General features: G+C 48.9%; 1 protein-coding gene and 1 long non-coding RNA gene across 6 annotated transcripts in view; one reads left to right on the top strand and one right to left on the bottom strand.

The window, feature by feature from the left end:
* The first annotated feature begins 1,040 nt into the window (after positions 1-1,040).
* On the top strand, positions 1,041-6,318 carry LOC135362373 (uncharacterized). Of its 2 annotated transcripts, XR_010406985.1 has the most exons (4): positions 1,041-1,208; positions 2,007-2,172; positions 4,184-4,272; positions 6,240-6,318. It is a non-coding gene; the product is annotated as an uncharacterized LOC135362373 (long non-coding RNA). The 2 variants fall into 2 exon arrangements; XR_010406984.1 differs by lacking the exon at positions 6,240-6,318 and having other exon boundaries at positions 4,184-4,644.
* C2CD3 (C2 domain containing 3 centriole elongation regulator) overlaps positions 2,589-21,640 on the bottom strand; it is a 146,568-nt gene continuing 127,516 nt past the window's right edge. For 3 of the 4 annotated variants that reach the window (XM_064576932.1, XM_064576935.1, XM_064576933.1), the window contains 2 exons: positions 18,358-18,469; positions 2,589-3,499 (listed from right to left, as the gene is read on the bottom strand). In XM_064576932.1, coding sequence (XP_064433002.1) covers positions 3,359-3,499; positions 18,358-18,469 — 253 coding nt within the window. In that variant the 3' untranslated portion in view covers positions 2,589-3,358. Of the gene's footprint in view, positions 3,500-15,736; positions 16,100-18,357; positions 18,470-21,640 lie in introns of those variants that run through there. The other variant, XM_064576934.1, reaches the window with a different exon arrangement.

Raw genomic sequence — 21,640 nt, 5'->3', positions numbered from 1 at the left:
CACCCCTATCTCTATAGATTTCTGAACCTTTCATATAAATTAAATCATGTGGCATGTGACTGGCTTTTTTCAGTTAGCATGGTACTTTCAAGATGCATCCATGTTATAGCATGTATCAGTACCTCATTCCTTTTTTATTGCTGAGCATCCTAATGTTTGCAATGCTTCCTTTACAGAGGAGAAAACGATGTCGGGGAGGGACAAGGACTTACCCAGGTCATATTGCTAGTATATGGCAGGGCCCAACCTCCAGCCCTTCAATTGTAATCTCTTATTCTGGGGCCTATCGGCTGTGACCATTACCGTCTCAGACAGGACACTTGGAGGCTTCAGCACGGGCACTGCTGAAGGGAGCCAAAGGCAGCTGGGAGCGGTGTGTGGGGCACAGCGGGGAGAGGCCCCAGCAGCTGCTACTACTGGGGGCTCCGTCAGCAGGCGCTGAGGGGAAGGGTGGGCCACATCTGAACCTGGGACCCGGGTGACCTAGGAAAGAGGAGGGGAGGGGGACCGGAGAAGGGAGGGAGAGGGAGTGGGAAGGGAATTAACTGGGCAGGCAGAGGAGTAGGCAGAAGCCATTTCTGGACTTGGGCACAGAGCCATGGCCACAGGGCAAGTGGTCACAAGTCCAGACACTCAAGTGCAAAGCCAGGGCTGTCTGTCCTCTTCCTTGGACCAGGCCCTGCCCTAACATCAGTAGCACAGGCAGTTGTGTTGGTGTTTCTAAGGGAAGGGGCTGCTGGGACCGCTGAGGTTGGGCTCAGGAAGTAGGTTGTGGGCTCCGGCTGGAAATGCTGGCCGGAGGGTGGTGGGTGAATCGCAGTGGGTACAGGGGGAGGGTAAACAGCAGGAGCTCAAACAAGGAGGCCATGGGCCCTGGAGTACCCAGAGGGAGGACTCAGCTTACATTGGCCTGGGAGGCTTCTTGAGGGCAGGGCCAGATGTGTCTGCTTTGGCTCCCTGTCCCCAGAACCCACCAGGCACTAGAAATTCCAAGGTTGGCTGCAAGGGGCTGGGATGTGCCAGCGTCCGGGGATCAGAAACACCCATTTCAGGTCTCTGCAGAGGCGGTGCCTGAAAGGAGGTGAGGGAGATGGTGGCTGGTTGTCAAATGCGCACCTCCTGCCCTTAAGCCAGGCTGCATGGCTTGTGAGGCATTTCACCTCTGAGCTGTCACCGGGAGAGATCCAACTTCCAGGGGGAAGATACTGGTAAGTAACACACTCTTTTTCAGTGTAGGTGATGATTTACAGACCCTTGGGGTGCCCTTGTGTTAGGTAGCACCTCGTGAGCCTGGGTAGGACCAGTCTGTGTCCTCCTGAGGCCTTATCCTAACTTGACCCAATCAGGTTATTTACAGAAGCTGGAGCAGGACTTGGAAGGAATATTCTTCACCTGAGGCTTAACCCCTCAGGCCTGGGCCCCTGCCTGCCCCTCTGTAGGTTCCATGTGGCCTTAAGGGGGGTGGGGCCCCCTGCCTTGAAAGCTCCGAGAGGAAGGCGAGAGGAAGGCGCTGGGGAGGGGGCGAGCTGGCAGGCTGGTGGCCGGCAGCGGGGGAGGTGAACAAGAAAGGGCAACGGCCTGGTCGGAGGGCACTGCACCGATGCGGGGGGCACGCTGTCCCCCCTGGGGGTTCGCGCATTAGCCTCTACCGTCAGGCACGTCCTGCCTGTCTGAGTTGTTGGCGTGCTCGCCTATCTGCTGCCAGGGGAGTGGGGGAGGAGTGGGAGGAGCTGACATTTCCTCAGCTTCCAGTAAGTGCCAAGTGTGGGCGAAGCACTTTCACAAATGTCACCCCGGTTCTCCTCGCAACAAGCCCCTGCAGCGCTATCCCTTCCCTTTTACAGATGAGGCAATGGAAGCTCAGACAGAGGGACAGTCAGGCCGGAGGGGGCCTGTCAGGGAAGTGGCAGCGTCAGACCTGTCTCTTCCCTGTCCCCAGCAGCATGTGGCCCTGAGTGCCCTCCTGGTTCTTTCTCTGGGCTCATCCTCTGACTTAACTTTTCTAGGAAGCCCGCTCTGGTTGCTCCAGCCCACATGATCTTTCTCCATGAATTTCCTGAATTCAGAGCACCCACTGGCTACTCCCTGTGTGCAGAAGCCTTGTGACCTCTCTGGAAATGAGTGTGGTGGTTCATTTCCTAGCTTCATAAACAGAGGCAAACAACAACCTTGGTGAGTTTCAGCTTAACTATAAAATGGGTATCATGACCTGTAGGTTACAGAGTTGTTATGAGAACTAAGCAAAATGACCTGTGCTTGGGGAGGAAAGCGGGGACTCCATGTTAGTTCTCCTCCAACCTTCTCTCCCAGCCACTCTGCACATCTTTGCCCTGTTCTTATCTTCCCCACAGGCCCTGTCTACAGTAGCTGCTCAGATGTTTGGAGTCTGATAGTCTTAAGCCAGAGCGATCTATCCTAGAGAGATCAGGGATTCTGAGCAGACCTGTTCCAGGAGACCCCTCCACTGTGCTGATGGATTTGAGGTAGAAGCGAAGGACAAACTGGTTGTTATCCCAATCTGGACCAGTCTGATCTCTCACCATGAAGCCTCATGGTGACCCTGGCCCCCAGTTCCAAGTGAGCTTAAGGGACTATACGGTTTTCAAGCTTTCCTTTGGCTGTTAGAGCACAAATGGATTCCTAACACCCCAGGCCAGTGGCCAGCCCAGGAAACACCGTGTACAGAATACCAGTACCAATATGATTTTATTCAAACACGGGCAGGAACAATGACCTTCAGAGCTGGGTAAAAATAGTAAGTTAAAAGCATGGTTAGAATCTCAGATAATCAGATAAAAAGTCTGAAGGAGGTGATTTTCCCCCTCCCTTTCTATTGATTAATTCAACACAGCATAAAAATAATTTATATCTATGAAATACCCTTATCTCTAAGCAAATCAATTGGAGGTGGCCCTAGGTTTCCTCCGCTATGCGCAACACACACAATCTCCACCCCCTCCTCTACCTCACCCAAACTTTAAGGCAAAAATGGCCCATGATATTCAGGCAGAAGGTGGGCTCATGTCAGCAGAAGGCTATCAAGGACACTGGAAGGAGTTTCTCAGCCGAGAGATGCCTGCTTGGGTCCCTTGGTCAAAAGATGGGTGGTTCCACTTGGGTACTGGAATCCATTTTGTTTAGAAGGAAGAAGTTGAAATCCTAGCAGGTGGAATTTGGACTGCTTTGGGACGCTCCTCCAGGCTGCGCTGGATGGGTCTCAAGGCACCCATGGACTAGGCTGGTGGTGGTTTCAGGGCTCTCACGGCCTTGAAGGAAGCAGACCTTGTGCCTCATGCAAGCTGGACAAGGCCAAAGGAGCGTGGGCAGGTGGATCCTTCCCTTTGTCTTTCAGTCTGTATTAGTCTTTCTGGGAGTATTGGGAAGAAAATATCCGTGCAATCCTGCGAGTTTCTTCCTCAGGCAAGTTGGAAGGCAGCGAGTTAGGTCTGGGACGACAAGGCCTTCTGGACAAGGCTCTGCTGGAGGCCTCACTCTTGTCCTGAAGAGGAAGAAGTCAGCTAGGTTAGCACTGAGGATATGGCCCCTCCAAGAAATGACTTTGGTTCCTCTCATATTTTGGTCCTCTGGCCAATATTGATATAGAGCTGACTGGTTTACAAAGCACTTTAGGTACCTGATCTTGTTTAACCCTCATGTCAACCCCATAGGTGGGTACATTGTTCCTATGTCATGGAGAGGAAAGTAGAGATCAGGTTTAAATAAACTCAAGGTCCCACAGCTTGGAGTGGCGGAGCCAAGATGTGAACCTTAGCTTAGACTCTGTCTATGCTTCTGAAAGAGAAGTCCCCCTCCAGGACAGGTTTAAAGCCGCCTCATCCCTTCTCTTGCTGCATGAATATAGATAAGTCGTTTGTCCTCTCAGTTGTAACTGTTCCACATGCGACCCTGGGAATATATCCAACTGCCAGGGAGAAGATGTTGGTGAATAATACACTCTCAGTATGGCCCCTCGGAGTTCCGAGAGCTGGCAGGTGACATGAACCACATCCCCGCCGCCCTCCTACCAAATCTTTCCCTGCCTCAGGCTGACAGGGTATCACTAATTCCCCTTTAAGGTCCTAGTGTACATTTGGGTGATGACATGGTGGTCTTCTGGACTCCTCTATGATTCACTCTTTTGCTCATTCAACTGCTCCTCACCCCACTTTATTTTTTGTACCAGGTTCCTCCCCTGAAGGAGCTCAAAGTTATACAGGCAGCCGGCTGACAGCAAGAGGCAGTGCTCAAAGGAGATGGGAGTCGCCACCACAGGTGAACTTGGCTGACCTCAATAGCATGCAGCCTGCCCTATGGATGGGTATCTCTTCTCTGTCCCCAAATCCATGAGCTGAGATCTTCACAAGCTGTTGGCGGCATAGGCAGCTCACTGTACCACTCCCCAGGCACCGAGAATCAGCTTGGTCGAGACCCCAGAGATTGAAACTATCTCCTTGACCCTTGCAGTTCTGCTACTGGGAAACTGAGGCCCAGCTAGAGTTGCTTCTGGGGTCAGTAACATTTAGTAATCCTTTCTTTCCTTCACTTAACCTTATGCCTACTGACAGAAATGAACAGAACCCAGTTTTTTTTTCTTTTTAATATTGTATTTATTTATTTGAGAGAGAGCATGAGCAGGGGGAGGGGCAGAGGAGAGGGAGAAGCAGACTTCCCACTGAGCAGGGAGCCCAACATGGGGGCTCGATCCTAGGACCCTGAGATCATGACCTGAGCCGAAGGCAGACGCTTAACTGACTGAGCCACCCAGGTGCCCTCAGAACCCAGTTCTTGACTTCCATAGCTCAGAGAGGACAGAGTGATCTACTAAAAAAATTAGAATAGCAGCCAGAATGTGATAAGGGGAGTGGAAGCCAGGCAATCTTTTTTTTTTTTTAAAGTTTTATTTATTTATTCATGAGAGTCAGAGAGAGAGGCAGAGGGAGAAGCAGGCTCCCCGCCTAGCAGGGAGCCCGATGTGGCACTTGATCCCAGGACCCTGGGATCATGACCTGAGCTGAAGACAGATGCTTAACCATCTGAGCCACCCAGGCGCCCCGGAAGCCAGGCAATCTTGAGGATTACCTGCCAATCTGGAGTTCTAAATGCTAAAGGAGTGCATAGAACCTGAGCAAACTCTCAGCACTGATAGCCCACAGTTAGTGTTGCCTGAGAACCAAGAACAAAGTGGTGCTAGTAGAGATGAGAAGATACAGCTCCATGTCTTCTAGGCAGGCCTAGGCTAAAAGGAAAAAAAAGGAAACCTACCCTTTGCTCATGATTGGAGTACTTCCTTCCAAAATATGAGAGGCGCCTCATAGCATAATGCCTCAGGCCAAGGTAGGCCAGTCGCCCAGCCACTGCCTGTTGCCCTCCCCCTCTAGACTGGATGGGTGCTCCTGCAAGACATGGACTGAGGGGCGCCTGGGTGGCTCAGTCGTTAAGCATCTGCCTTCAGCTCAGGTCATGGTCCCGGGGTCCTGGGATCGAGCCCCTCATCGGGCTCCCAGCTCAGCGGGAAGCCTGCTTCTCCCTCTCCCACTCCCCCTGCTTGTGTTCCCTCTCTCGCTGTGTCTCTCTCTGTCAAATAAATAAGTAAAATCTAAAAAAAAAAAAAAGACATGGACTGAGTCTGATGCTTGTGACTCCAAATGGGCCAGGTCCAAGATAGGAGCTTGGTAGCTGCTAGACCAGTGAAAGGGTGGGACCAAGCCATGGTGACTAGAGGCTTAAATTGGGTGGGGAAGAGACTGCGTCTTACAGAAAACATCTTATTCATTCATTCTAGAACCAGTGGTTGTTGGCCTACCATGTGCCAGGCCTTTGGTTAGGTCAAATCCTCTCAGGGGCTTGGCAAGCACATTAAGTCTCCATATACCCCTCTGTACTCCCAATATCCAAGACTGTTGTTTCGTGAGCTATTTAGGATTTATTTATTTTTAAGATTTTACTTATTTATTTGAGAGAGAGAGACACAGCGAGAGAGGGAACACAAGCAGGGGGAGTGGGAGAGGGAGAAGCAGGCTTCCTGTGGAGTAGGGAGCCCGATGTGGGGCTCGATCCCAGGACCCTGGGATCGTGACCTGAGCCGAAGGCAGACGCTTAACGACTGAGCCACCCAGACGCCCCACTATTTAGGATTTAGAGGTAACACTGAATCCCCTTCCAGTCCCCTGGCTACACTGCAGACAGATCTTCTGGGTCACCAGCTGTACCTTAACTTTCCATTTCTTTCTCTGCTACAGTGAAAGGGGACGACAGAGATGTTTGTTCTATAAGCTAAACGGGAAAACAGGCCTGAGAGCATAGTCCCCTATCTCAAATCCTAAACCAAACTTCTCTGTCCTCATCTGCCAAAAGAGAAGCACTGTTTTTAAGAAGCTCTGGTGGGTCTTGTTTTCCATCATTGGAAGGGCCAAGTACCTCAGTTCATGAAATGACCATCAAAGACCTTTGTTGGTGACTCATCAAGCCTTTCAGGAGAGAGCCTAAGATCTACTCAACCCGATCAATTTCTTTTAAATAAAATTTTAAAAATATTTATTTTTTTGAGAAAGAGAGGGAGTGCATGCACACGCATGATGGGGGGAGGGGCAAAGGGAGAGGGAGAAGCAGGCTCCCCGCTGAGCAAGGAGCCCAACGTGGGGCTTGATCCTAGGACCCCGGAATCATGACCCCAGCCAAAGGCAGATGCTTAACCGACTGAGCCACCCAGGTGCCCCTCAATTCGATCAATTTTTAAGGACAATAAGTAGCCATGATTTCTTTCCCCACAGGGCTGCTCAGGCTAGAGGGGAGAAGACAGATGCCAACCTACCCAACAATCACAGAGATGAAGCTTAGAACTCGGGAGCATGGAGAAAGGAGCAATTCTTAACAGCCAGGATAGACAGGGGAGGCTTCACACAGAGGTGAGATCTGAGATGGCCAGAGTTTCAGCAGAACTGGTGGTAGGATGAGGTCATTTCACTGGAGGGAATAGCATGAACACAGGCCTGCACCTGACTGGTTGGGCCAACATCTGCCCTGGAGCTGAATCAAGTGTGGCTGGTTCAGCCAACTTCCCAGCACGCATACCTGGACCCAGCAACCTAGGGGGCCTTATCTGTATGGCCCAGGCCCAGGGACAGGGCTTGGCTCTGCATACTAGGCAGGGCAGGGGTGTGGAAGGACAGAGAACAGACACTCAGCAGCATTTGGCTTTTGTTGACCTCAGTAGGGTCTAAAAAACATCTTGACTAGGAGTAAAGGTTCTTCCTTCATCAGAGCTGTTACTCCAAAACACACAACTTTGGAGGGGCTTGGCAGAGGTGCAACTGCTCAGAGCAAGGACACCCCTACATGTACGGACTGCTCCCCTGAAATCCTTGCATGCCCCTGCCAGAGCCCAGGTGCCCGGAAAAGAGCAGGACCTCAGGTTCAGTACAGATGCCTGCCTTGCTCAACTTTCACCGCCTTGGCTGGCTGCCTTCCCCTAGGCTGGGATTAGGACTTCCTTGGGGCTAGACAGTAGCAGGTTCAGCAGCCACAGCTAGGAGCAGGGGGCAAATGGGGACAAGAAATCCAGACCAGGGGCCTAGCCCTAAGGGGCAAATCCTAAATTTGAGCACCCAGCCCAGCTGCAGCATGGCTGGGCTCCATGAGCAGATGATGGGAGAGGAGGTGCTCTGTCACCCAGGAACTGCTTCCAGCTGGTGGGTCCTTCTTTGGCCAGGTCCTATGATATAGTGTCTCTAAAATCTTCCTCAGGAAGGACCAACCCTCTTTGGGCTGAAATGTGGGTCTGGTCCAAGTTACTGTTTTCTGGGTTCTCTCCACTCTAGTCCCCAGATGGATCCCCTTGAACAGACGGCCTGCTCCCAGGAAGGTGGTGGGTGCAGGTTTCCCCACTCACCCCTGCTTCAGGGTGTTCCTGGGACTTTCTCAGAGGGGAGGCAGTGGGGTGGAGTGGAAGGAAAAATGATCTGTGGCCAAGCCTAATTGTCCACTTGCCAAGACACACTCTTCCTCTGGGTCTCAGTATCTTTGTTACCAAAGGGAGCTAAGAACTTCTGTTTGGCCTTCTTACCCAGGTCTACTGTGAAGGTGAAATGAAATTCAGATGTGACCAAGGGTCTGGCCAGGTACATCTAGCAAAACACAGAGGTAGAGCTGATGCCTGCTGCAGAGAGCAAAATGAGACCTTGCTGTTCTCAGATCTCACCCCAGGCAGAGTAGAAGTAAGGTACTGTACCTCCCCAAGGCATGCCCCCAGGCCTGGCCAAGCTCTCTCCACTCCCCTGCCCTCTGCCCAGTGAACCTCAGGGAAGAAGTTTTGTTTTTTTCCAGAGCAGTTCCTTTAAGTAACATAAACACAGACTTAGTTGATGGAAACAAAACTTTTACAAGAGCTGAAAACTGAAAGTAAACAGCTCCTTGATTCTGGCTGGCTAGGTGGGCTTGCCAACGGATTGCTGCCTCAGAGACAGCTCAGTACAGCTGCCTGCCTTCCTCAATTTTCACCTCCTTGGCTGGCTGCCTTCCCCTGGGGTGGCTCCCAGAGTCCTCTCCGAAGGTTGGAACAAGGACCTCCTTGGGCTAAAGAGAGTTAGCAGATTCAGCAGCCACAGCTAGGAGTGGGGGGAATGGGGGGACAAGACACAGACCAGGGGCCTAGCCCTGAGAGGCAAATCCTAAAATTGAATCACCCAGCTGAACTGCAGCACGGCTGGGCTCCATACTCTGAGCTCACCCTGTGTTCCTGCATTAGAGCTCTGGTCACATGGTTCTCACTACCCACATGCTCCCTGCATTCCTCACCACCGCCTATTCCCTCCCTATCCTTCCTCTGAGGAGCCTTCCCTGACAACAGGCCCATTCTACAGGGACTAGAGCCACTCCCTCACCCTGGGCCTCAGTCTCCCCATCTACAGAATGAAGAAGTCTGACTACATCAAGACTCCTTGACCCTCTGAACTCACGCCCTGCCAGGGAGAGGGGTTGAAAGTCCGGACTTCTGAGAGGGAAGGGTTAAATGCCACTCCTGGAAGAGGTCCTGGCTCCTCCCAGACTCTGGCCTCAGAGTAGCTCAGGCAACTTGAGCCCTGCGCCCTGCCCAGCAGTCCTGTGGGCCCTTTCCCTTGAGGTGCCTGCCAAGTTGCATTCTGGGCCAGGCTCTTTCCCCTGACTTCTGTACACCCTTGGCCAGAGAGCTCATTTTCCAAAATCTCTGTGTGGCTTTTATCAAAAACACTTGGACCTTTAGGACTCTTCTTGGCACTCTGCAGAGAGCTAGGGACTTGGTGGCTCAAAGAAATGAGGCAATATGTCAAGAGGGGCATCTCCGCTATCAGACTTGGACCACAGGCTGAGGAGAGAGGATACTGGGCTCAAGAAGTTCCCTTGGGCCGCTGCTGACCTGATCTGATGATTCTGTGGAAGCTGGGTTTCTCTACCAGGACTGTGCATCTCTTAGATGCCTCTAGGCTTGAGGAAGGGAAACCAAGAGACAAAAATTCTTTGGACTCCTGTGAGAAGAGAAGCAGACTTAAAGCCTTAAGACTCATAGACATGCCAGAGATTTCTGAGGCTAGGGATCTATTACCCTTAGGTGGGGGTGGTGTGTCGCCCTGGTCTAACTCAGGGTCTAAACGAAGCACACAGTCAACTGCCACAGCCTTGAAAAGTGCTTCCATACTCCAGGGCTGCTCTGTGTGGCCTAACGTCCCAGCTCCCAGTTCCTGGTGCTAAGCTTTTGATCACGCCCCTATCCCTTAGCATTTCATCCTACCAGTTCCCCCCAAAATGGAGCAACATAAGAGGGAAGACATCTCAACAGTAATGATGATAAAAATAACAATAGCTAACACTCATATAGTTCTCTTCCTCTCTCTTAAAAAGATTTATTTACTCACTCAGGAATAGCAGCACCTGGCCCCAGGCCTGTGGTTAGTCCAGGGACTTGCTCTTGCTGTGTGTAGGGCCTGACCTTTGGCAGGAGAGCACAGAACAAGACAAGGCCCATCTCAAGGTAAAGAATTGCCATGTAGGCAGGCAGGGAGGCCAAAGCTCAGATGACAGGTTGCTTTTGCTCTTTGCTTCTGATTCCTATCTTACCCTGACTGTTCTGGTCCAGTTCAATCCCTCCCTACCTCTAACCTCCTTTCTAGCGTTATACTGCTTGGACCTCCGCGTTGCCAAATTCTGCTGATTCCCTGGAGAGGTTTCTTTTCTCCAGATCCACAGCTTACAAAGCCTTTCCTTCATCTCTGAATTCTACTCAAGCCACTCTTGTGGCTCTGTCTTCTTTTCCCTAAATTCATTCTTTTTCTTTCGTTTTCCGTAACTGTTACTATAGGCTAATATCACTTGAGAAAGCTAGTGAGTGGCTTGGAGGCCAGTACCCCTAGGAACTGTGAGCTCCCTGAAGGTACAGTCTGTAGTACTTGACAGGTACTTGATAGAAGTTGGTGGACTGAGAAATAAAGCTCGCCCCCTGGGGAACTGTGAGCTCCTGAGGGAAGGGGCCTTCTTCTGTCTTCTCTGCACTTAGCTCAGGACTATGACTTTTTAAATTGCCAGAAGATGTATATTTCAAGTTTGAGGCCCAAATTACCTTCCTATGCTCTGGCCTACATGTCCTCAGGCCCAGTTCTGGCTCTCCTAGTCATCAGTGAGAAGTTACTGGAGAGTTCCAAGCAGGAAGTCACATGATTTACTCATCATCTTATGAGGTTAACAGATGCTGTATGGGGAATGGGCTGCCAGGGGCAAGGGCAGAAGCAGAGAGGCAAGCGAGGAGATTTCTGCAATAATCTAGGCAAGAGGTGATGGTGGTTTAGACCACGGTGGTAATGGTTGGAGTGGTGATAGTTAGATTTGGATCTGTTTTAAAGACAGAGCTGCCAGAATTTCTTGGTGGATTGGAAACAGAGGTTTGGGGCAGGGGGTAGGTTCTAAGGGTTTTGGTCTAAACCACAGAATTAGAAGGATAGAGTGTTAACGGAGATGGGGAAGACTGAGGAACAGCTCTGAGGAATAAAATCTGGAGTGTTAATTTTAGGTATCTGTTAGATATCCAAGTGGAGCTGTTGGGTAGGCACTTGGACATATGAGCCTAGAGTTTACAAAAGTCTGAGCTAAGATAACTGTTGGCAGTCATCAGCATGTAGAGAGGATTTAAAGCTCTGAGATCAGATCGGGTGATGTAGAAAACAAATGTAAATGGGGAAGTCTAAAGACTATGCTGGGTTACTCCTATGTTAACAAGTAGGGGAAATAAGGAAGAACCAGCAAAGGTGGCTGAGTAGGAGCAGTGATGAGGAGAACCAAGAGACACTGATGCCTTAGAAACAAGTGAAGAGGGGCGCCTGGGTGGCTCAGTCGTTAAGCATCTGCCTTCGGCTCAGGTCATGATCCCTGGGTCCTGGGATCGAGCCCCGCATCGGGCTCCCGCATCGGGCTCCCTCCTCAGCGGGAAGTCTGCTTCTCCCTCTCCCACTCCCCCTGCTTGTGTTCCTCCTCTCTGTCTCTGTCAAATAAATAAAATCTTTAAAAAAACAACAACAAAAAAACTAGTTTGCCCATAAGCAGCTAAGCAAACAGAATCAGATATAACTTTCAATAAAACCAGGAAGCTATCCCAGTGAAGAGGTACTTGATCATGGGAGGGAAGAGAAAGCAGAGGCGGAAGACCTTGACTGATTCCCAGGTACCATGAAACTGCCGCTGGCTGGCTGTGCAGCAGTCCGGCTACACCGGCCGCCCATGCTCCTCTCCTTCTGAAAGCGGTGGCAACCGAAGATGAGGCAGTCACGAGTAGAAGAGCGGAGGGCTGGCTTCTGTACCCTATCTGGGTGGCACCTGGTCTTCTACAACCTCCCTGTGCAGCCTGATAACCCCATCTGACAAATGAGGAAACAGACTCAGCAAGATCAGAAGGTTTGGCTAATGTCACACAGAGACCTGTATCCACTATACCGTTGGGGAAGGGGCGGAGAAAAACCGTTTCACAAAAGCTGGAAGGGAAGACTGTCTGAGAGGTTCCTGGGCTCTGGGGCATCATTTCAACGTGGAGTGAAGGATTAGGCCTTTCCTTAGATCTTGTGGTGAGGCCAGAACCGCTAAGCCAGCGCTTACAAAGTCTCTCCTTGCCTGGCCCTGAAGCAGGTTAGCTACAGCACAGCAGTCCTAGGACACTGGTTGAGAAGAGCCCAGCAGCCTCTCAAAATGCTCCCCTTCAACCTTCAGGGCCAAGGCTGGCCTTAGGAGGAGGCAGAACGCATGACATTCTCAAATGAGGGTACATGACAGGGCTGCTGCCCTCCTGGCCCTAACTCTCACTTTTGAGACATTATAGAAAATAGAAGACAAGAAGAGAAAATAGACGCCTGGATGGCTCATTTGGTTAAGCATCTGCCTTCGGCTTGGGTCATGATCCCAGGGGCCTGGGATCGAGCCCCACATTGGGCTCCTTGCTCGGCGGGGAGCCCGCTTCTCCCTCTCCCACTCCCCCTGCTTGTGTTCCCTCTCTTGCGGTCTATCAAATAAATAAATAAAATCTTTTAAAAAAACCCAAATAAATCTTTTTTTTTTTTTTTTAAGATTTTACCCATTTATTTGACGGAGAGAGAGACAGCGAGAGAGGGAACACAAGCAGGGGGAGTGGGAGAGGGAGAAGCAGGGGGAGTGGGAGAGGGAGAAGCAGGGGGAGTGGGAGAGGGAGAAGCAGGCTTCCTGCTGAGCAGGGAGCCCGATGCGGGGCTCGATCCCAGCACTCTGGGATCATGACCTGAGCTGAAGGCAGACGCTTAACGACTGAGCCACCCAGGTGCCCCTAAATAAATAAAATCTTAAAAAAAAAAGAGAGAAAATAGAAGCTTCTATCAAATGGGAAACACTACCACCAAATTTCTAATCCTACTTGCTTTAGCACCCATCTTCTCGATCTTCTCCATCTTCCTTCGTGCTTCACGGTGAGTTTTCTTTTTCCTCTCAAAAGGCCGCCTCCACATGTGCTCTGCATCCCATGCCCTCCCTGACTCAAGGACCATCCTTTCTCTTCTCTCTCCCTCTCCTGCATCTTCCCATTCTCCTTTTCTCTATGGGACCATTGCAGTCACATAAAGAAAGCTGTAGCCATTCCCCTATTAAGCAAAGCCAAACCAAACCAAAAAACCTTCCCTTTATCTCACACACCGCTCCAGCCACTATCTGATTTCCCTGCTCCACAGTCACAGCCAGATTTATGGAAGGAGTTGGTATCTCCATTTTGGCACCATTCAATCACTCTTAAAATTTTAATTACATACAATTTTGTGATTTCATTGTGCTACATACCAAAGAGACTATGTGACATATGTAAATTATAAAGCATAATAAAAATGAACATCTGTGAATCCACAACCCAATCCAACTGTGAAAATAAAGGAAATCTCATTTAAAATGGAGTCAGGAAGCCCTGAAGGGGGAGCTCTCACACACTACCACTGGTGGTAAGGAGCAGACCTAGCATTCTTCAGTAGGAAACAGCTTACTTTATTTCCATACCCCAGCAGGAAAAAGGAAGAATTCCTCCTTGCCCAGCAACAACCTAGCCAAGGAGAACTAAGCAGAAAAGTCCTTCCCAGCTTCCTCCCTTCCCCCTATAAAAGCAAGCCCCTCTCCTCTGTTCTGCAGACTTGCCTGTTTTGCCATAGTTAGCTCATCCCAAAATTGCAATTCCTCTGCTGTTCCAGAATAAACTCATTTAGCTGGTAAAATGACCCGTTCTTTTGTTTTTTAAGGTCAACACAATCAAACCTAAGAACTACAACACTGCTAATATTGTTGAATAGACCTATGTGCTCTTCCTCCCCTCTCCTACCCCTGCCTCCACAACTATGAACATTGTAGTCAAACTGTTGAAAAAGAGAGAAAATCTTAAAAGTAGACAGAAAATAAAGGTCACATTACATTTGGGGGAACAGTAAGAATGATGGCTGCTTCTCATCAGAAACAATGTAAGTCAGAGTGTGGAATGATAGCTCTAAAATGCTAAAACAAAATTCAAGTTGGAATTCTATATCCAGTGGGAAAAAATATCCTTGAAAAATGAAGGCAAGGGGCGCCTGGGTGGCTCAGTCGGTTAAGCGTCTGCCTTCGGCTCAGGTCATGATCCCAGGGTCCTGGGATCGAGCCCCGCATCGGGCTCCCTGCTCAGTGGGGAGCCTGCTTCTCCCTCTCCCTCTGCTGCTCCCCCTGCTTGTGCACTCACTCACTCTCTCTCTCTCTCAATCTCAAACAAATAAAATAAAACCTTTAAAAAAAAAAATGAAGGCAAAATAAAGATATTTTCAGACAACTGAAGCTGTTGCCAGGAGGTCTGCAATACATGAAATTCTAAAGGAAGTTCTTCGTGCTGAAGGGAAATGATCCTGGTCGGAAATCAGGATGAGAAGAAGGAATGAAGAACATCAGCAACAGTAAGTATGTGGCTAAATACAAACGTCTGGTTTTTGTCTTAAATTCTTCAAAGTGAGGCCACATTTAAGACCTTCCGAGACCAGAAACTGAGAAGATTATGGTGCTCCCGCCCAAGTATAATTCACGATTAAAGCTAAAATAAACCATAAGTATAATGAAGTTAATCAAAGTTTTGACTTATCCCCTGGTAACTATTTCAATGCTTTAAAAATAAATGTCATTCTTAATTTTTTTTTTCTCAACTTTTGGTGCCTCTTCTTGCTAGTGTCTTAAACACACCCTTGATGTGATTCCGAGGTTATCCAGCACCAGGTAGCAGCCAGCCAGAGCACAAGCCTCAGAAAATACGCTGCTCTGCATGCATCAAGTCGTGAGAGGGTCATTGCTCGTGAGGACGACCAACCTCCTGAGCTTTCCTGGGTCCTGGGACTCTCAGTGCTGACATGGGACAGTTTTGGGTGAACTGTGATGATTAGTTACCCTAAGTAGGACCCAGAATGAGGTCCTGAGGAGAGAGGTGGTCCTGAGAACAGCAGACAAATAATGGAGTTTTGCTGTGACTAAGAAAAGAAAAATAGCTGAAAAGTATATGAGACTTATCTTCTCAAAACTAGACTTGCCCTTTAATTGAAGTGAAAATTCTTATTTCTCCCTCTCCCACACCTGTGTCTTATGTTTAACAGATCAAAGACAGTAAAGTCCCCTGGGAGCTGGTACCTCCTGAAGGCAGAAACTCAAAAGCAGGAACAGCAGCTCTGCATGATAGGTGAGAGGACAGCTCAGAGTGGCCCACAGATTCCCTTCCTGCGGGGCGTGACTCACTGCTATCTCACCCACTTTGCTGGGAGGGGAAGAGGGAAAGGGGGCTAACGGTGTCTAGTTTTTTCCTCTAGAGTAATTCTTGCCTCATTCTATTAGGTAAGAATTATTTTAGCCTGATGTTACTTAAAAGGAAACAGAAACTCGGAAAGGTCAAGTCACTGTTCAAGATCCCTTAATTACTTAGTAGCAGATTCAGTATTTCACCTCGTGGGTGTCTCGCTCAAAAGCTTTTGCCTGGGGGGCGCCTGGGTGGCTCAGTCGTTGGGCATCTGCCTTCGGCTCAGGTCATGATCCCAGGGTCCTGGGATCGAGCCCCGCATCGGGCTCCCTGCTCGGCAGGAAGCCTACTTCTCCCTCTCCCACTCCCCCTGCTTGTGTTCCTGCTCTCGCTATCTCTCTCTCTCTGTCAAATAAATAAATAAAATCTTTAAAAAAAAAAAAAAAAAGCTTGTGCCTGGTACCTGGATATAGGCCGAAGACTCTAGCATAAATGCTGATGGGGATATATGGGTCATGCAAGAGGAAGGAGATGAGCTGGAGAGCACAAACCAGAGTAGGAATAAAGGCCACAAAAATGCAGAGCTCCTGGGTGGGGGATGGCATCTTTCCTCCTCCAGGAAAGGATTTACAAATCTGATAAAAAATGAGATGTGTGAGAACTTAGATTGATCCATCTGCCAAATAAATGCGATGTCCTGAAAATGGTGCTAGGGAAGTTGAGGGAGAGAGGGGGAAGGAAAGCTAGTAAAAGGATCGGATATGTGATGGCTTCTCTTTAGGACTATACCCCCAGGCTCTCAAGATGCTTCTGGACTGACCCCGTTGGTCATCAAAGTAGGCTCTGGAAAAGCATAAAAAATGTTTTAAGTGTTAATTGCAAAATGAAACCCATAGAAAGGCAAAGTAGTTAGAAAAATAGTCCAGAGTTATGATTTTAAAGTGGTGTAATGGAAAGCATAGATTTGAAGTCCTATGTTTTAAGTCACTCACTGTTTGGGAGATGCTGGGCAAGTGACTTAACCGTTATGTGTCTCGGTTTCTATATAAAATAGAAATAATATCTGGTGATCTGTATGGAAAACTCTTGAGAGATGCCTGGGTGGTTCAGTTGGTTAAGCGTCTGCCTTCAGCTCTGGTCATGATTCCTGGGCTCAACGGGGAGCCTGCTTCTCCCTCTGCCCCTCCCACGGCTTGTGCTCTCTCTGATCTCCCTCTCAAATAAAAATAAATAAATAAATAAATCTTAAAAAAAAAACCTCTGAGCTTCAGTTTTCCTTTCTATGAAATGGGGATAACGATATCCCATGGGAGAATTCTGTTGGGAGAATTAAATGAGTTTATACATGAAAGTACTTAATGTCTGGTGCATATAAGCATTAAATATGAGTTAGCTATTACAATTAATAAACAAATATATTTTGTTCATAGCATGTATTATTCTCTGAAATTATTTTGTTTTTTGAAAAGTTCCATGAGGCAGGGGCTCTGTGCCTAGTTCATCCCTAGGATCTAGAATAAGTGCCTGGCACATGGGCACTATTACAGTTCTTTCCTTCACATTACTGCAATTACTCTTTCAAGATCACCTATGACCATCATGCTGCAAAATCTGACAGCCCATTCTCTATTTAGCACCCTGGGTGAATTCTTTAACATTTAGAACAGATCTCATTCCCCTGCTTAACACACTTCAAAGAATATCCTTGCATTTAGAATAAAATCTAAACTCTTTTTCATGGTTCCGTGTCCTGTGTGTTCTGGGCTCTCCAGCCTCTCTATGTTCCGGTGCCACTGGCTCTGTGTCAGTTCCTAGATCATGCCAAGCTCTTTCAGCCTCGGGGCCTTTGCATTTGCTGTTCTCTCTGCCTGGAATACTCATCTCCAAGTTCTCACATGGCTGGCGCCTTCACAGTATAGTAGTTAGAACACAGACTTTGAAAACAGACTGCTTAGATTCCTATTTTGGCTCTATCACTTAACACCTGCTTGAGGCAAGATACCTCTTTGTGCCTCAGTTTCTTCCTCTTAAAATAGGGATAAAATATGTACCTCATTAGGTTGCTGAATGTAAAGTGTTAATACAAGGTGCTTTGAACAGTGCCCTGCAAGCACCACCATGACCAACATCTTTCAGCTTAAACACTGCCTCTTCAGAGAGACCCTGTTCTTTATCAGAACACCTACTACACGGGCGCCTGGGTGGCTCAGATGGTTAAGTGTCTGTCTTCGGCTCAGGTCATGATCCCAGGGTCCTGGGATCGAGCCCTACATCGGGCTCCCCCTGCTCAGTGGGAGACCTGCTTCTCCCTCTCCCACTCCCCCTGCTTGTGTTCCCTCTCTGTCAAATAACTAAATAAAATCTTAAAAAACAAAACAAAACACCTACTACTCATCACCGTCTGTAAATATTTTTTTTGTTTACTCTTTGTGCTCCACAAAGACAGGGAATTTGTCTTATTTACTACTGTATGCTCAGAACCTAGCACAATGCCTGACACAGGGTAGGTACTCTAGAAATACATGCTGAATGATTACAAAAGTAGTTATTATTATTTCTTGCCACCTGCAAGAAAGGTCTGGTGCTGTGCCAAGGAGGAAAAGAGGAGAGCTGGGATCTGTAACCAGCTAGGTCAGCTGAAGGATGGACAGTTACAAGGTGTTCTGTAAACCACAAACGGGTATAGCCGATACTGTTCTCTTCCTCCAGACCTTACTCATTTCTCACCGTGTGCGGAGGCTGCGTCTCCTGTTTGAAGCTTCCTCTGCTCATGCCCACCTTGGCTTAGTGGAGCTCCCACAGCACTCAGTATTCATTTCTTGGCTGAGTCCTGTTTTTAATGTTTCTGCCACATATCTGTATCTTGGCTGATGATGCCCTGCTCTTAACACATTTACTCTTCCTCATTTTGTGCCTAGTTCGCCCCTAGGTGAACTCCTTGTATGCTGCTGGGCCTCCAGAATGTGCTCAGCACAAGCTTGGAGAGTGACTAGTGCTGCTGCCTTGTCAGGAAGCTGGCCCAGGGCAGCTCTGCATTCTGCACATGCTTCCATGGAAGAGATGAGGACTCTAAGGGAGGGAGGTCAGCCGGCTGTTCTTACCTGGTCTGTTGTGGCTGGTGGTGGCAAAGCCGCAGAGAACGACAGCATCCGCAGGGAGGCCTCCAACTGCTGCGGAGGCAAAAAGAAGTTGGGCACCACAATGGGCTCCGGCCTAGATGGTAGTTAAGGGACACAGTTACCTAGAAATCCGCCCCCTTGCCAGACTGGCTTCTCCCCTGGGCTTAGTCACCCCCACTCATTTCCCCCAACTTCTTCTTGCCCATGACACCTCTGCTCCACTGGTGCCTTCTGCCTGGAAGACCCTGCCCACCCCTAACACATCACAGTCTATCCTTTCTGCAAGGGTTAGTTAAAATCCTCTTCTCGGAAGCCTCTTCTAATGTCAGCCCACGGAGATCCCTCCTTCCCCGCGGTCTGCTACACAGGCTAATGCTTGTTTTACTCTGCTATGACTCTCGATTTGTCTCAGCATTCCTTCCAGAAGCTTCTCAAAGGTACGGGCGGTGTAGTTTCCTTCAGTTACCTCACTACTTCCCTAGAACCCTGTATGAGGCTGGTAGGCAGCAACATTTCCGTGACCTTGCCGAGGGCCTGCTGACCCAAACTGCCCTGCGAGCAGTCAGTCAGACAGGGCCGGGGTGGGAAGGTGGCTCTAAGGGCAGAGTCCCCCAGCTGTTCTCTGCCAACACCCAGGAACGCGGATTCTACGTAAGGGGCCGTCTGTGGGTACAGCTCGACCACGCAGTCTGCACCTGAGCCCTAGAAGCAAGTACCACATCTGTACTTCTCTGTATCCTCTGATGTACCCAGTACTGTGCCGAGAACACAGGGCTCCAAAACATCTGTTCATTCAATGTTTCATTCAATGTTCACTCCATGTTTTCGGTTGGGAGGGGACTATTTTGATGTTCTAATTTTTTGTTTCTGTTCAATAAGCTAAACATGGTTCTGGTTCAAACTGGGTTATCAGGGTTCTTCTAGGCTAGACTTTGAACTCCCAAGAGGGTAGAGATGATCGATCTCTTTTTCATAGTCCTATTCCTGTCACCTGGGATACAGTAGGCGTTCAGTAAGTATCCACTGAACGAATGAAGGGCATCATTTCCTGCCTTGGCTCAATTCCCTGATTCTTCTCTTGAGAGGTGGGGGTGGAGATGGAGATCCGGAGGGGGAAGAACCCTTTTACGCAAGCCTCCGTCAGAGGCCCAAGTGAAGCAGGCCCTGGCTGCTGTGGCCGCTCTGACCACGGGGGACTGTGCCACTTAGCTGATGCTGTGGGGAAGGGAAAGCTTTGCTAAGGTGTCACCGGTATGTCCGGAGCACCAAAGCTCCCCCTCTCAGCCTCCTGCCTCCTGCCTTTCTGAGGGTCCTGCTCCTACAGTCACCTCTGTCATTTTTTAGACAGTGACTTCAGGAAAATTCATTTTTTGCACCTATTTCTTCCCCTGTAGAGTGGATATAGTAATAGTACCTTTTGAGGATTCATGACTTTATATACACAAGTACTTAGAATAGTGCCTGACACATCAAGTGTTCATTAAACGTCAGTGATTCTTATTTCCCTGGTTAATGGGAAAAAGTTGCCTATTCTTGCTGTCCTTACCACTCCGGTTCCCTCCCCCACTGAAGTCTGCCTTCCGTTCCCACCTCTGCACCGTCCTCCTTAACGCTAAAGCCACCATCAGTCCACATCCTACTGGACCTGTCTTAAGTGTCAGAGCACTGACCACTACTCCCGGACACTCTGCTCCTGCCCTGCCTCCGTCCTGCTTTTCCACCTCTGACCAGCTCTCCTCGCCTCCTCTGTGGGCGTGTCTTGTTCTGCGCTTTACGTACTGGTGATCCATTTTGGGTGTGTGCTCCATTTTGGTGTGTGCTTCTCCCTTTCCATGCCCTCCCTGCTGCCCTTATCTGTTTCCAGAGGCACCTACCTTTATAGCTGGCCTCCTCTTGGATGTCTTCCAGGCAAACATATCCAAAACGGAAATGTGTACCTTCCCCCAAAACTGTCTCTCTTTATGTGCTGTTCCCTATCCAGTCAATCACCTTGCTTACCTAGCACTTGAGACAACTCTCTCTGTCATCCTTTCTATTTTCTTCTTTCTCTTCCCTGCCCCTATCTAATTCTCTCAAATCTGTGCCCCTCCTCTTCATCATAAAGCAGTCCATGCTTTAGGTCACATTTCTTCATCTTTTATTATTATTGCAAATTTCCCACCTTGTCTTCTTGCTTCTGGCCTTCCCTTCATCTAATCCATAATCCACCCTCTACAAGGCATTGCGTGACTTTTCTAATATGTAAACCTGACCAATCACACTCTTGCTTGCTTACCAGTTAACATTTCCTGAACACTATGGTACCAGGCACTTTGCTAGGTAGTTTAAACTGTTAATTGACTTTTCACAATAACCCCACAAGAGAAGTACTATTATTACTTCTGTTTTAAAGATAAGGACACTGAAGTTTAATTTGCTTATAGGATAGAGTCCAAGCACCTTAGCCAGGCATAAAAGGCTCTTTCAGAGGCAGCCCTGCCTCACCTCTCACCATCCCACATACCCCTGGGCTCTAACCAGAGTGAACTGCTGCCCATAGGCCAGGCTCTTTCACCTGGCTATGCCTCTGTACACACAGTTCGCTGTGACTAGAACTTTCTCTCATCTCTGCCTACAGAATGCCTATTCATCTTTGAGGTCCAGCTCTACTGTCTCTCTTGCTGGGATGCCTCCAAACGGTATTAGGGCAGCTTCTTCCTCTTGTTCCTTAGCATTCTGTCCATGTTTCATCACAGCACTTAGAACAAGAAATTGTATCATTGCCTGTCCCTGCCTCTTAATGGGAACTTCTGAGGTAAGGTCTAATTCAAATCTGTCTTCAGTAGCAGCACACAGCCTGGCAATACCCATTTTTTGGAAGAATGAATACTTGGGAGGTCCGAATTACAGTAGTACCCCGGGGACCTGGGCACAGACCGCTCCAGCAGACTGTACATTCTGAGCATAACTAAACCGACTGTAAAGGCAGCAACATCAGAAGCCAGGATGAGTGAGGCCAGGAAGGAACTCCACTGAAGGCGACCTGCTTTCAGTGCTCACCCTCCAGCCATTTCATGGTTTCCGTCTTTCCTGAGTCCCCACCGCCTACCTTTTAGTTTCTCTCTGCTTTGCAACATGAATCACATTTGTGTAGTGGGTACTCATTTAATCTCCTCAAGAATCAATTTGATTGGATTTTCTCAAGAATCCTGTGAAATTATGATAGTTCAATTCAATCTATATTTACTGATCCCCCCTCTGTGTTATGTCTGGTGCCGGGGACACA

Source organism: Mirounga angustirostris, unplaced genomic scaffold (genome assembly GCF_029215605.1).
Source record: "Mirounga angustirostris isolate CCGP_5_RB_7025 unplaced genomic scaffold, mMirAng1.0.hap1 SCAF_13, whole genome shotgun sequence".
In the NCBI taxonomy this organism is placed as follows: Eukaryota; Metazoa; Chordata; class Mammalia; order Carnivora; family Phocidae; genus Mirounga; species Mirounga angustirostris.
This window is presented reverse-complemented; position numbering and strand designations above follow the sequence as displayed.